Here is a 13,490-nt window from a genome sequence, read left to right as displayed (position 1 = left end):
AAACTCCAAGGTCAAGGTCAAAAGGTCAAATTTGGTGGTACCCAAGAAAAGGTCTTGTCATATGGAATACACAAGTGAAATATGAAAGTCATAGCTTCATTAAACCAAAAGTTATGGAGAAGGATAAAGTTTTTGCGGACAAACAGCTAGACAGACGGACCGACACAATAAAAACTATATGCCCCCGAAACTTCGTTTACGGGGCTCTAAAAACATTAATAAGGCGCTTTTTAAGGAGGCTACGGGGTCATCAAATTTTACCATCAGATTAACTTAATTTTATAGATGTGATTTTTTAATGTGTCAACTATTATTTGGGAAAGAATTTTTTCATACATTTTAAGCTTGACATTTAATCATTTTTGTATATCTTAATATGGAGCTCTTTTTCTAAAGGAGATCAATATCGTCTGACAATGGCCACAGCCACCCAGGCCTCTTAATGCCATTCCAGTTTGAGATGTGTTTATTTAAAATTTGAATTGTCAAAAAAGATATGATAATCTGCAAACTGTAGCTTGACGTAAAATCTTTAACTCTTTTCCTCTTTTTTTTTTTTTTATAACAGGACAACTTGAGAGTCGTATGAAGCTGACCACAAGCGAGTACATGTCAGGGGGACAGAAAACTAAAATGTACGTTTAGAAAACCATTACAAAAAGTCGAAGAAACATTTGTTTTGTTTCCTTAATTAAGCCATCAAAAATTAAAAAAACAATTTCCAACCCCAGTTTTGCAATTTATATATCTATCTGCAAAGTAAACCATTTTTTAATAAAAAGTTAATATTTTCCCTGCAATATGCAATTAACAGTCCATTCTACCTCCATGAAAGGAAGAAAAAATTCGTCGACGAATATGCAACTGAGCAATTATTTGTAGTAATGGTATAATTTATTTCTGTCTTTGCAGGGATAATAATCTTGTAAAACTGGAAATCTTTTTTGCTGAGATGACATATGAAAGCATCGAATCCCAAAAGGCGTATGAGGTTTGCATTTGCCTTTAAGATACCAACACGCTTACACAAAAGCCAAAGGCAAAACGATATCAAATTGTAATCTGGTCCTGATTTTTAAAAAGAAGGCTGGAAATAACTTCTAACGGCAAATAATTATTATTTGGTCTAGCATAGTTTTTTAACCTAATTCGAGTATGCTGAATCCGAAAAAATATGCTGACCTTCATGAAAATGGCGTTAAAGAGGTCAAAATGGCGATTCAAAATGGCGGACATCCAATTTTTCTAATTTTCTCTTAATGTCGTTCAAAATGGAGAGGTAATGAGTGAATATCTTACTAAGTGTAATAAAACTATAAAAAAAAAATATAATACATGTAGAATGCTAACATTATCAGTTTAACTCAGAAAATTTAGCCGTTTTTACACTTAATTTGAATTTTCTCTGATTTATTTGTCTATTGTTTCTTAATTCTTCTTTGTTCAGGATTTTACATTTGCAAATATCCATACACTGCAGATTTGTATTTTTTCCTCCACATCTCACTATTCTACAATTGAATAATGGTGCAGCTGTAAGTTAAAAGTCAAAATGGCGATTCAAAATGGCGGATATTCCTCTTTTTCAAATTATTTCTTAATTTCGTTTACATAGGAGAAAGGATTTGTGAATATCTTATTGAGCGATGTACATTTATGTAAAATTCCAATAGAACACTAGTATGATCACTTTAAATCGGAAAATTTAGTCGTTTAAGTTTAAAATGTGTTATTTAGCTCAAAATGGCAATTCGAATGACGTTTTATACACTTGATTTTGTAAAATACCCAGACTGCTTAATTCTGATTTGTTTTGCCGTAAATAAATAACAGGTTTTTCTTTATTCATGAAATAATGTTCAAATATGTAATGAAAGTTAATGAATATTTTCATTAATGACTTAGGGTTTTTATAAAACGGATTTTTGTTTAATTACTTCTATTATTAAGATAAATTTTTGACGACAATTCCGAAGACATTTCCCCTATTAACCGTCATACATGTACATGTATCATGCTTCTTCATATAAAAATTTAATAATATCATACAATAATTGCTGTTTTGAGGACAATATGAAAATTACGCTACCCCAAGAGCAGTATTCACCGAGCATTAAGGCGAGTGAACATTGTAGTTAGAGGGTTTCTAAATCATATCAGTTTTTAGAAATTCTTGATCTAATTTTAGGCCAGTGTAGAAAAAAAAAACATGTTTATGTTCATGTGGAAGATCTAGTGCAACATAACTTAGCATGATTTTTAAAATGATGAACCACGAGCAATTAGAGGGCTAGTAATTGTTACATCATATAAATCTGAATATATTATAATATCCAAACATAAACATATTTATTAAGAATTATCAGTGTAATATACGTAAACCATAAATTTTTTTGATTGTCCAGCTCTGATTCTGTGTCCCTACATTTGCATTTTGTTATTCTCAGTCAAAAATTCAACTGCATTCTCAAATATTTCATGGTGTGAACGGTCCCCCTCAACCAATTTTGTATTGAACAGGGTATATGAATTTAAAAATTTTGAAATTTACAAAATCTGAAAGAAGAAAATGTTTGTGTTCAATCCTCCCTCGATTCTTGATACAACTTTACACTATCCTAACGAAGAAGTGTGGGTCAAGTTGCCTTGTAAAGTTCTTGGAGTGTTCAAGAAAATTTTGTTGTCAAGAGAAGTGTTGATTAGATCGAATTCAAGAATGGCTTAGGCCTATTGGTACGAAAGCTTGTAAGTGATAGGAATCACGAGGAATCTGCAGGCGCTATTAAATTGCATAATTTTACAACTTTTCTCACCAAAATATGCACACAATGTGATTCCAGATGATGAAGTTTGAGAATTTTCATGCTAATAGAACGACCTTTCTACCCTAAAAGAAAACAAATCTATACGCGGTCACGAAATAAAGAGCTACAATTGTCTTGAATATCAGAGATTTTTTATACACCCCCCTCCCGATTGAAAAGCGGGAGGGTATAGAGTAGTCGGTATGTCCGTACGTCCGTCCGTCTTTTACGCAACTCGTATCATACCACTGAGTGAAATTTGATAAACTTTCACAGAATCTTTATTACATATTGCCATTGTGCACCTCCTCTTTTACTTTTTGATCCAACACATATTTTGGGTTCCACATAGCAAAACATGGACACTGTGTATTCATATGGGTGATGGGGGTATCATTTAGTGAGCTAATTGCTCACAGTACCTCTTCTTCGTTTTGCATAAAGTTTTGGAAAACAAAATAGACTTTTAACATTTGAACATAAATGTATTGTTCCTTGAGTGTTGATTGGTTGTATATTGTTTTACGCCGAGTCGGACCAGACTATTGAGTTCTAAGTCTTTATCAATAACAATTTAACAAAATTGTATTATATTATATATTTTTATTCCATGATGGCCCTGCATGTCCAGTTACTTTACGATCAAGCATGCAGTTTTATTTTTGTGTCGACTTCTTCTCTAATTATTATCGTTTTACAAACAGCGTGATAGTTTGCTTGATAGGGCGTTCTTAAATTTTGTATGACGATTATCATTTTCCTCATCGATTGGACGATTGATTTCAATGGAATCAATAATACTTTGCATATGAAACAGAGAACACAACAATACCACTGAAAATACTGACCAATCGTATTGAATCACATGTTTACTAGCATGCAGTAAACAACAATTACACGTGGACGGACAAAGCAAGTTTTAAAACCTATAATGGTGATATCGATAGCTACATGTACGAGGGTTGATCCAAAAGTAATGTCACAACTTCGATAAAATTTCTTCTAGTCGACATAAATTAACAAAATTTTACATGATGGAAGCTATATTTATTTTAAATCAGTCCTGAAAAATTCAAATAAAAATGATTTAAACTTTTCAAAATATCGAATTAAACACAAAGTGCGATTATGGTAGTCGCCGCACCTAAATAACGTCATAAAACGGATATGCGCGGTCATACACTTTTAAAAACGCCATCCCATCGTTTTATTTAAAAAAAATTGATATTCACAAAACATTCACATATTTTATTTTCTTTAAGAACAATTGGCACCAATTGTACACTTTATCTATAATTTAATCCTTCATCAAAATTCTTTGAACAATACCATAAGACAAACTTAAAAGTGTCTCATATCACTCAAACTGCCACTAATCTCTTTTAGGACAACGTCGACGCCATTGAACGTTTCCACCCGACCTCCTATCTTTCGGTATTCCTGTCCCCAAATGATCATATATTTACCTATTACCCGCCCGAAATCTCTGAAACTATCTATGAACAAGTCTCTTGTTAACATTCTTTCCTCTGCGAGTTTGATTTACCATCATGACTGTTTCTACTCGTTATTTCCCGATTTTGAAGAAAAATACATTACAACTCGTTTCGGTGTTTTATTCCATTTCGGCATTAGTTTTCTGCAATACATCAGATATAAACAATACTGTTGATGATGAAAAAAAAAACAATGCTGCCATTTAATTTTTAACTAAAGATTAGAAAATGTCGTAAGTTTTGTCTTTTAAAATATTGGACGATTAGACGATTTTTAGATACTTTTTTAAACGTGTTTGTCTTTTATCATTCTAACAATATTAACTTTAAAACTTGACGTTTAGTTGTGACGCGGCGACACCCCCTTTGTTTAATGTTTTAAACATCTATAAAATGAATTCAATTGAACATTATTAAATGAAATTTTCAATTTTGATTAGATTTATGTTTATGCATCTTTTGGTGCATTATGTTTGATAATATGACGTCAAATATTAAAGATATGGACACAGTGACATTACTTTTGGATCAACCCTCGTACATAGTACAACAGTAGCAGAGTAGCCGTACAAATTCCATTCTCTGAATTTTTTTTATACGTATATAAAACCATCCGGTCAAATTATAACAAATATAATACATGCTTTTTTGAGGACAGAGAACGGCTTTGACTGACTACGTGTTGCTGGTGAGTACAAATACCACACTGGTGAACAATCATTCAATGTGATTGGCCAGTATTGTCAGGATATTGTTGTATTCTGAGTTCCATATGCAAATTAGAATTGATTCCATTGAAATAAAGCATCCAATCGATGAGTAAAATGAAAATCAGCACACAAAATTTTAGCACGCCACATCAAGCAAACAAACTGTCACACTGTTAGTAAAATGATAATACAAATGAAATATATGGAAATAACGAACAGTATTCAAGATCAAAAGTCTATAAAACATTATAAAATAGGAGCAAAGCAATGCGGACATCCAAAACATAAGATGTGGTGTTAGGTGCCATGGAGGAGTACTCATCCAAGTATCTTCCTATGTAACGTTCTCAAAAGTGTGTGCTTTCTTCTTTTTTGATTGACCGTTTTATACGTCATAACTGTCTTTTCAGTCCCAGAACCTGATCTCTGATGTTGGAGGACAGCTAGGTCTTTGGTTGGGACTGTCCGCCATTACTGTGGGGGAGATATTTGAGTTCGCTATGTCTGTGTTCCGCTTGTGTACAGCGAAATTCTTCTCCAAGAGACACCGAACAACAGATTCGACACCCATTACGACGTTCAAGAGTGACGCATCATAGACTGGGCAATTTTTGCCAAAGATTGCTAGCAAATTTGACAGCTATTGTTTTGCATTTATACCTTGTTATGGGATTTGAAAAAACAAAAATCTGCCTAATCTGCTTGAAAAATCAGATGTTGGATTGGTTATATTATATAATGTAGAGGCGGAGATAAACAACCATTTAAAACATCATATAAACTTTCATAAAAGCATTACATACTTATCATAAATAATTGTATTGTTTATAGCTTTTTTCTAGATCGATCATAATTTTTGTTCGTTTTCTTTACATTTTACATTTATATACAGTCTAACAGGTGTGATGCCGTATATAAAATGCTAAGGATTGTTTCCTTAGTAAGAATTCTTATTTTTGGGTCTTTATTCTTTGACCATTCAAAAGTTGCATGAAAAAAAATCTTTAATCTATCTGTCTTATATTTCAAAATTAGGCGTCGATGATTTCAAATTTTCCTACTTTTAATCTTTATCTATATCTGTATATTAACCAACAGAATAAGTTTCATCAAACTAGCAAATGTATCCTTGATTCAGAAAAACTGTAAATCAGAATGGCGGAATTTTTAGGAGTATATCATATTTTGTTAAAAACAGAAAGAAAATGAAAAAAAAAATTAAAATGTGACATAATTTTTTTTGCTTCATCTATATAACTATCTGAGATGGTGAATAATCGCAATAAGTACTATTTAATTTGTTGGATAAGGCAAATGTAAAATCATATAATACAAGTTTCCTCATATTCATATAACAAACGTTTATAATACAATTTTTACCATACATTGAAGCAGGATTCATTTCAACAGGTTGGGTATTTCTTCCGCATAGATTTTAATGGTAAAACCTCTCATTTCCATTAGACATTCATGCCTTCGACTTTAATGCAAATATTTGATAAGGAGTCTTTGATGCAACAAAACATTTTTTCCGTTTTTGTTTGTATGTTTGTATGAGACTTTTTTTCCGATCCCGTGTAAATTTAAATGCACATCTTAAATTTATGACAGCAATGTTTTTTTTTAAATCCTCCAGTTCATTTTTTTAAATGGTCTCATGACTCTGAAGAATTTAAACTGTATGATTGTGATCTTATCTTGTTTTTGTTGATTATTTTCTAAGGTTTTCATACTGAATAAAAATCCTGATTTACATGAAGATTTTTTCCTCAGAGATTTATACACAGGAAGTAAACATGATGAAACTCCACCATTTTGTCTATCGAATGATCAATGAACGTCCTAAAATGGTCAAAACTTACAATTCTACTCTTTCTACAACAATTCCTCTAGTTAAATTTAAAACTATGCTTCTTAATATCATAGCCAACTGCGTCAATAAAAATTAGACTCACATTATTTGATTTGTCATCAGCAAAACTACTTCTTAAGGTATCCGACCCATAAAAGGACATAATTTTCTAACCATAAATTTCCATCCTGTATTCAATACATTGAAACTAATTCGACGCAGTTTAGAGTAGAAAAGCATTTACCAGGAGAAATATTCAAAAACATAATTACCCAAGCAGTAATTGATTGATAAATTGATTAAGGATGCATTTAAGTCTTTTGGAACGAACAAATGTTTTTAAAAAAAATTAAATACTACGAATTTCAAAAATGCTAAGTTGGAAAGATGTATATAATAATTAAGAATAGAAAAACGATTAAAATATTATTCTACTCCAGGTAGACTTTGTTAACATTAATTTTATTGATTAAAAGCAAAGGATGATAACTCTTCAAGGACGGGTCAATGTAAAATATTAGGACACATTCCGCTCTTACATATTGAGACCAAAATATGAAGATTATGTCTACTTATGCTGAGTAATCGGTAAACATAAATATGTTATGCATTCGAATTCATTGCATCTGAGATGTTTAGCATCTGTGTTTTTTCATGTAATTATTTGATCAATTCTAGCCTTAGATAAAGATAAAATGTGATGTAACCGACTTCAAATAAATATTATCTTTATCTGAGGGTACTATGATTCGGATACCTTAAAATATACAAAATTCTGAATTTAATATTGGAAGGATACTCGAGTTCGAATAGATAACTTTTTTCTTATATTTTGGAGACCAAGTTTTCCAACAAAATGTTTGGAGTCCAAAGAGCAGTAACTCTGTCATTTATTAGCTGGGGATGATTTTATATAAATATATAAGCAGAATTTATTTAAAATTCAAAAACCTTTAACCGAGAAGAAAACACTTGCTGTGGCCTTCAATTTGAACATTCATATATGTCACATCTGAGTTATCAATTATCAATTACCAAGTTATTAACATTTATATGTCGACTCGATACACCCATGTTAACATGGTTAACTTGAAATTAAAGAATAATAAATGAAAAATAGTAAGGCGTTGTCAGGGGACCGCATAAACCCCCTGCCGCTGAAGATGTTCTGCAAATGGACATGCAATCGGAGTAATTTGAGGCATGTTTCTATTTTGTTTACTTTAAAATATTGACATGAATGAAACCGAAACGAGATTACAAGCAAGCATTGTAAGCAAGGATTATGAATATTTAATTATGATAGTAGAAACTATAGACAGTTATAATTAGTCAAGCAGTAATTAATTAATTAAGGATGCATTTAAAACTCTGAATTTAATATTGAAAGGATGCTCGAGTTCTAATATACAACATCTTTTAAGATTTCGGAGACCAAGTTTTCCAACAAAATGTTTGGAGTCCAAAGAGCAGTAACTGTGTCATTTATTAGCTGGGGATGATTTTATATTAACATATAAGCAGAATTTATTTAAAATTCAAAAACCTTTAAACGAGAAGAATACACTTGCTGTTTGAACATTCAGATATATCGAATCTGAGTTATCAATTATCAATTAACAAGTAATTAACATTTATATGTCGACTCGATATACCCATGTTAACTTGAAATTAAAGGAATTACAGAAACTTTTACATCTATTTAATAATTGGATGTTTTACTGACTATTTATAGACGAAGGACAATTTAACAACTAAATTTTACATTGCATGGCAAAGGAGATTCCTTCAACTTTTTCATCTTCAATTTTCCCTTTGTTTGTTCTCTGTCACCACCAGCTGATGGTTTTAATGTCTTTTACGTATTAGCTAATCAAGAGCTTTCACTGCATACAATCATTTTTTGAAGCCTGTTATCCTAATCACGAATAAGTTAATGCTACAAGGATTTCACAGACTTATATCACAGTAGGCATTTAGTACATTCTGTAGTCCACATAATGACCTTCAAAGCAAATATAACCAGTAATTGTGTAGTATTATGGCTGACATGTTTCATTCCAATTACCAAGTCTTTGTTTTATTACTAACTTACTTACAGAATATTCCGTACACCTATCGAATAATAGGGCACAAGACAGATGTTGCCGGTCAACATTTGGAACGTTTCTTTGTTTCCGGATTTACGTATTTGTTCTAGTTTCTAGGAATCATCTGTTTGCGTTCTTCATTCTACCCATGTCATCAGTATTTCGTTAAAAGTCAGCATTTGATTCAATGACAAATTATATTTGCTGATAAGGTCATTGTATTGACCATAAACTTACAAAATGATGGATTTTTAATGAGACTAAAAAGTACACCATGTGGCCTGAACCCGATTTGGAAATTAAAAATGTTCAGGAAAACTTGTCTAGGAGACAGTAACTAGGAAAAATAATTGATATCAAAATTGAAATTCTATCAAGACAGTCATGGACGTTGAATCCAACAAAACTGAATAAGTAAACTTTTCTCTAATGTCCCATTAGCAACAATATAACATAAAAGATTTATAAAGAAGTATTTACGTCAAGACAAAACGTTTTCGTTCACCTTAATACTTTACCATCATAATGATCTAGATCTTTTACTGGTTTCAGTCAGATACGCCATAACCATTTCTTGATAGTTATACATGTATCCTCTTCATGTTCACCATAGGATCACAAAAATCAGCTTCTCGAGAAATTATTTCAATTAAGGATTACAGTTTTGCATAAATGTACATATTCACAAATAAATGACATTGAGGCTCAAGAGACCCTAACAATGAATGTCGTACTTCAAAAAAAGAACTAGATATATTTTATGCATTCGCGGATGATAAAAACAGCGTTAAATGGGCCAAACCAGGTCATACTCGAATAATTTAACCGACTGTTTGTTATCTGCATATCCTTCAGTCATTCCCTACTTTTTTTTTTTTTAATTTTGAATCATTAAACAACTCTGGGTGAAAAATTTCGTTGTTTTTATTAGCTCTGGGGGGGAACATTTCGTTGTTTTTATTAGCTTATTAAAAATAATATCTCTCTGTTATTTACTATCTCACATACTTTTAATAAATAAATGTCCTTGTATTAAATGGAAATCATGATTATCTTAAAAAAAAAGAAACTTTATTGCTGATTCTATATTACAAACAAAATTATAATAATTGGTCTCATATAAAAATTACAGATATAATTTTTATTTTTCAACCAATTTTGAAAAGGAGTTTTTGTTTTTCATACATGCCAACTCTTTATCGATTTCCTCTGTATTTATAAATGCCAGAGTAAAATATATCTTATGCATTTTAACATCTAAGTATAGAAATTTTAAAAAAGTTTTCAACAATGAAGAAAAGATTACATTTTATTGAAGAAAATATAAGCTGTCAGGATGTGATTTTCCACTTGAAGCCAATCTGATTAAAAAAAGATCTTCTGAAACGCTATCGCTTATGTTGCGCATCAGAACAACTGATTATAATCAGATTGCACTAGAAGCGATACAAATGCAACTAAAAGTATCAAAAGTATCTCTCTAACACATGTACTTAATTTCATTGATATAAAAATTATCTGTTGTAATTTGGAATTTTTATAATGAGATCAAATAGAATGTATTTAAAAAATTCAAACCCTGCATTTTCCGGTAGATAAATTTTCTTTAGATATTTTCTATGAAATGTATAAAGTAAAGATAGTAAACGACGAACATATTTAATTAAATTCAAAACCTGCGTGTGTTCCATACTGTTTTTATTCTATTCATTCTTGTTTTTGATAAAGCAATTTGAATATCATTTTTTTAACACAGCAAAATTAACAGAATATAGTTTTATAGAAGGAAATTACCTTAATTAAAATTGTTATCTGTAAGAATAGCAATGTTTGAAAATGATGTCTATATTTCTAATACAGAAATATTTCTAGATAATAATCTACTTACTGCAAAAAAATTATTTTCACATAATGATGTGATTCAAGTTAAAATCCTTTACATGTATTATTTAAACACAATGAAATCATGAAAATATTACCTTTACAAGCATGTAAGATATAGATGACAACAAGTAACACAATAAAATTGTTTTAATTTTTAAAAACATTCTTTTTCTCATATCCAATTCTTTAAGTTTTTTTTGGAATTTAAAACAAAATTTTGATTTTTTTTTTGTTGACATTAATCAATTCTTGTCTTTCTTTAAAGTTGATTGGGTAATTAGATGTCAGCGAATACAATTTGTCTCTGAGTCAAATGCTGACTGACGTTTTTCATAGTAATTGTTAGTTAATTATTTATACACTGAATTGACGACAGATTATTACGTTATTTCTCGATCATGACAAGGAGCACACGGCGGGGTGTGACCGGTCAGCAGGGGATGCTCATTTCTCCTTGGCATATGATCCCACCTCTGATGTCTTGGAGGTCCGTGTTTTCTCTGCTCCCGATTCGCATTGTTTTATGGACTTTTGATCTTAAATACTGTTCGTTATCTCCATTTGTTTCATTTATGTCTTATTTCTTTAAATCAATTTAAATCAAATACTATTTACTCTGGGAAAACCTATTTCATTATATATTGTTTGTTCTTTGTTCAATTTTTCTTTTTTCAAACAAAAATATCTATAAACGTACCTTTTAATATAAAAGTTATCTGTACATTGCATTTTGAAAAAGGATAAAAAGAGTAATTAAGACAGTCACAGGATACGCTTTTAAATTTTTAAGCTTTAAAAAGTATTATTTTTCTCCTATTTATTAACCTAAGTTGAAGTCTATGGTGATACCTTTTAAGTTTAAATCTTAAATCTTGTAATCTTTTCTAATTGGATGCGTCTAAAGAATATATACATGTACATGTGAATGCAGTTTTATAATATGTTATACGACACTCCGTTATTTTTTATGTGGTATAGAGATTACAAAATGGAAATGCAGTATTTATTATATGTTATACGATGCCCTATTATTTCTTATATAGTTGCTATTGTAAAGATGACAAAATTTCCTGCAGATTTTTGTTAAAATTTGGACCGAGATAATATTTCTAGCAGGTCGTGGCAGGATGTAAATCTTATACTATGCAAATTTGTGATGCATTATGAAATTTAAATGCAGTTCCAAGAACGTAGTTTCATCGGACCCAGTTTTTTCCCTCATTGATAAAATAGAAAGATAGATGTACTCTGAAAGAAGGGAAGTGCAATTGTTAAAATGATGTTTGCATACAATGTATATCAATTAAAAATTAATAAAATAATTAGTGAATCATTTTTTGTTCATTCCAGGTATCACAAGCTATAAATGGAATTTTATCAGGTAATCCCGTACTTTTGGCAGGTGAACAAATATTAATTTGAATAAAGAAAAAAAATTTAAGAAGGTACATTCGGAAACCAAATATTCATTAGTTCTGCTTCTTCCTATAATGAAAAATTTTTCATATCTAAATATTTTTTCCTATTTATCTTTTTTTTTTATATAGAAATCTCTCTTAGGAATAGTATAGAAACATATGGAAATATTGAACAGTGACCAAGCCCAAAAGTCCATTTATCCAAAGATCGGGAGCAGAGCACACATGGTTTTCTTTAAACATGAGAGGTTAAGACATATGTCATGAAAGTGCATGGTCATCCCCTGACGACCGGGCACAAAATATTATATCTGCTACTTGTCATGATCAGCCTTGCGGGAAAATCCGTAGACAATGCAATGTCTAAAGAATGCCGAAAAAATTATGAAAAACGTTAAACAGATTTCGACAAAATGGTAAATAGTATTTAGAAACAATGTCTTTGTTTAAGCAATGAATCATTAATTTCTGAAAGACATTGTCTCATAAGTGCAACGATGCGTGTGCAAACAAATTGAGTAATGCGCATTAGCTTTTTTCTTGACAGAAAATGAAAGTTATATTTCAAAATCTATGTATTACCCTTCGTGTAAGCAACTGTAAATGGAAGAGCCAAAGTAACAGCTTCTAGTTAATATGAACGTAATTTTTAAAAAATTTTTTTAGCTTATGACGTTGCACTTCCTCGGTGTTCAATATTTGTGACGTTAAAACATAACGCTTGCTTAAACCTTTTGACCCACTTTCCGTTATTTAGTGTTTTGCATGTCATAGATTTTCACACACTATATATGGGAAATACATGTGTAATGTAAAATATATGGACCATACATGCTTAATATTCAATTTAAACGAGATTAGTGTAGTGTATTGAGACCGGCCTTCACTTTTACGCTTAACATTAATTTCTGCGTTTTTCTGCCTTATGCTAGCTCTTCGGGTTTCTAAGCTTTTGATTATTGTCATTTTTAGTCTTTTATTGCTACCATAATATTAGAAAATATTCATATATTCATATAAGGAAACAATTAACGGGTAATTAATGCACTGCATTACTGATAGGATAATGAATCCATTTTGTGATTAGGGAAGGGCTTTTTTTCATCATCCTCTTTTTTTCATCCGTAAAAATATATAATTACCATGAGCAAAGGAAAACAGTGTGGTGTAATATGTTTTATGAATTTAAAGTTTTAGATGCTTATTAAATATGTAGGATCTGGGGGAGTTGTCGAT

The 13,490-nt window shown here is 30.7% G+C and overlaps 1 protein-coding gene across 1 annotated transcript; it reads left to right on the top strand.

The window, feature by feature from the left end:
- The first annotated feature begins 579 nt into the window (after window positions 1-579).
- LOC134234366 (acid-sensing ion channel 1-like) lies at window positions 580-6,656 on the top strand. The gene is made up of 3 exons (XM_062716427.1): window positions 580-635; window positions 913-991; window positions 5,421-6,656. The coding sequence occupies exons 1-3, from the start codon at window positions 586-588 to the stop codon at window positions 5,607-5,609; spliced, it is 318 nt and encodes a 105-aa protein (XP_062572411.1). The 5' UTR covers window positions 580-585; the 3' UTR covers window positions 5,610-6,656.
- Window positions 6,657-13,490: the final 6,834 nt, after the last annotated feature.

The sequence above is a fragment of the Saccostrea cucullata genome, unplaced genomic scaffold (assembly GCF_032062105.1).
Source record: "Saccostrea cucullata isolate Sc308-1 unplaced genomic scaffold, CSIRO_AGI_Scuc_v1 ctg575, whole genome shotgun sequence".
In the NCBI taxonomy this organism is placed as follows: domain Eukaryota; kingdom Metazoa; phylum Mollusca; class Bivalvia; order Ostreida; family Ostreidae; genus Saccostrea; species Saccostrea cuccullata.
The sequence above is the reverse complement of the archived record's forward strand: the minus strand, read 5'-3'. Positions and strand labels throughout refer to the sequence as shown.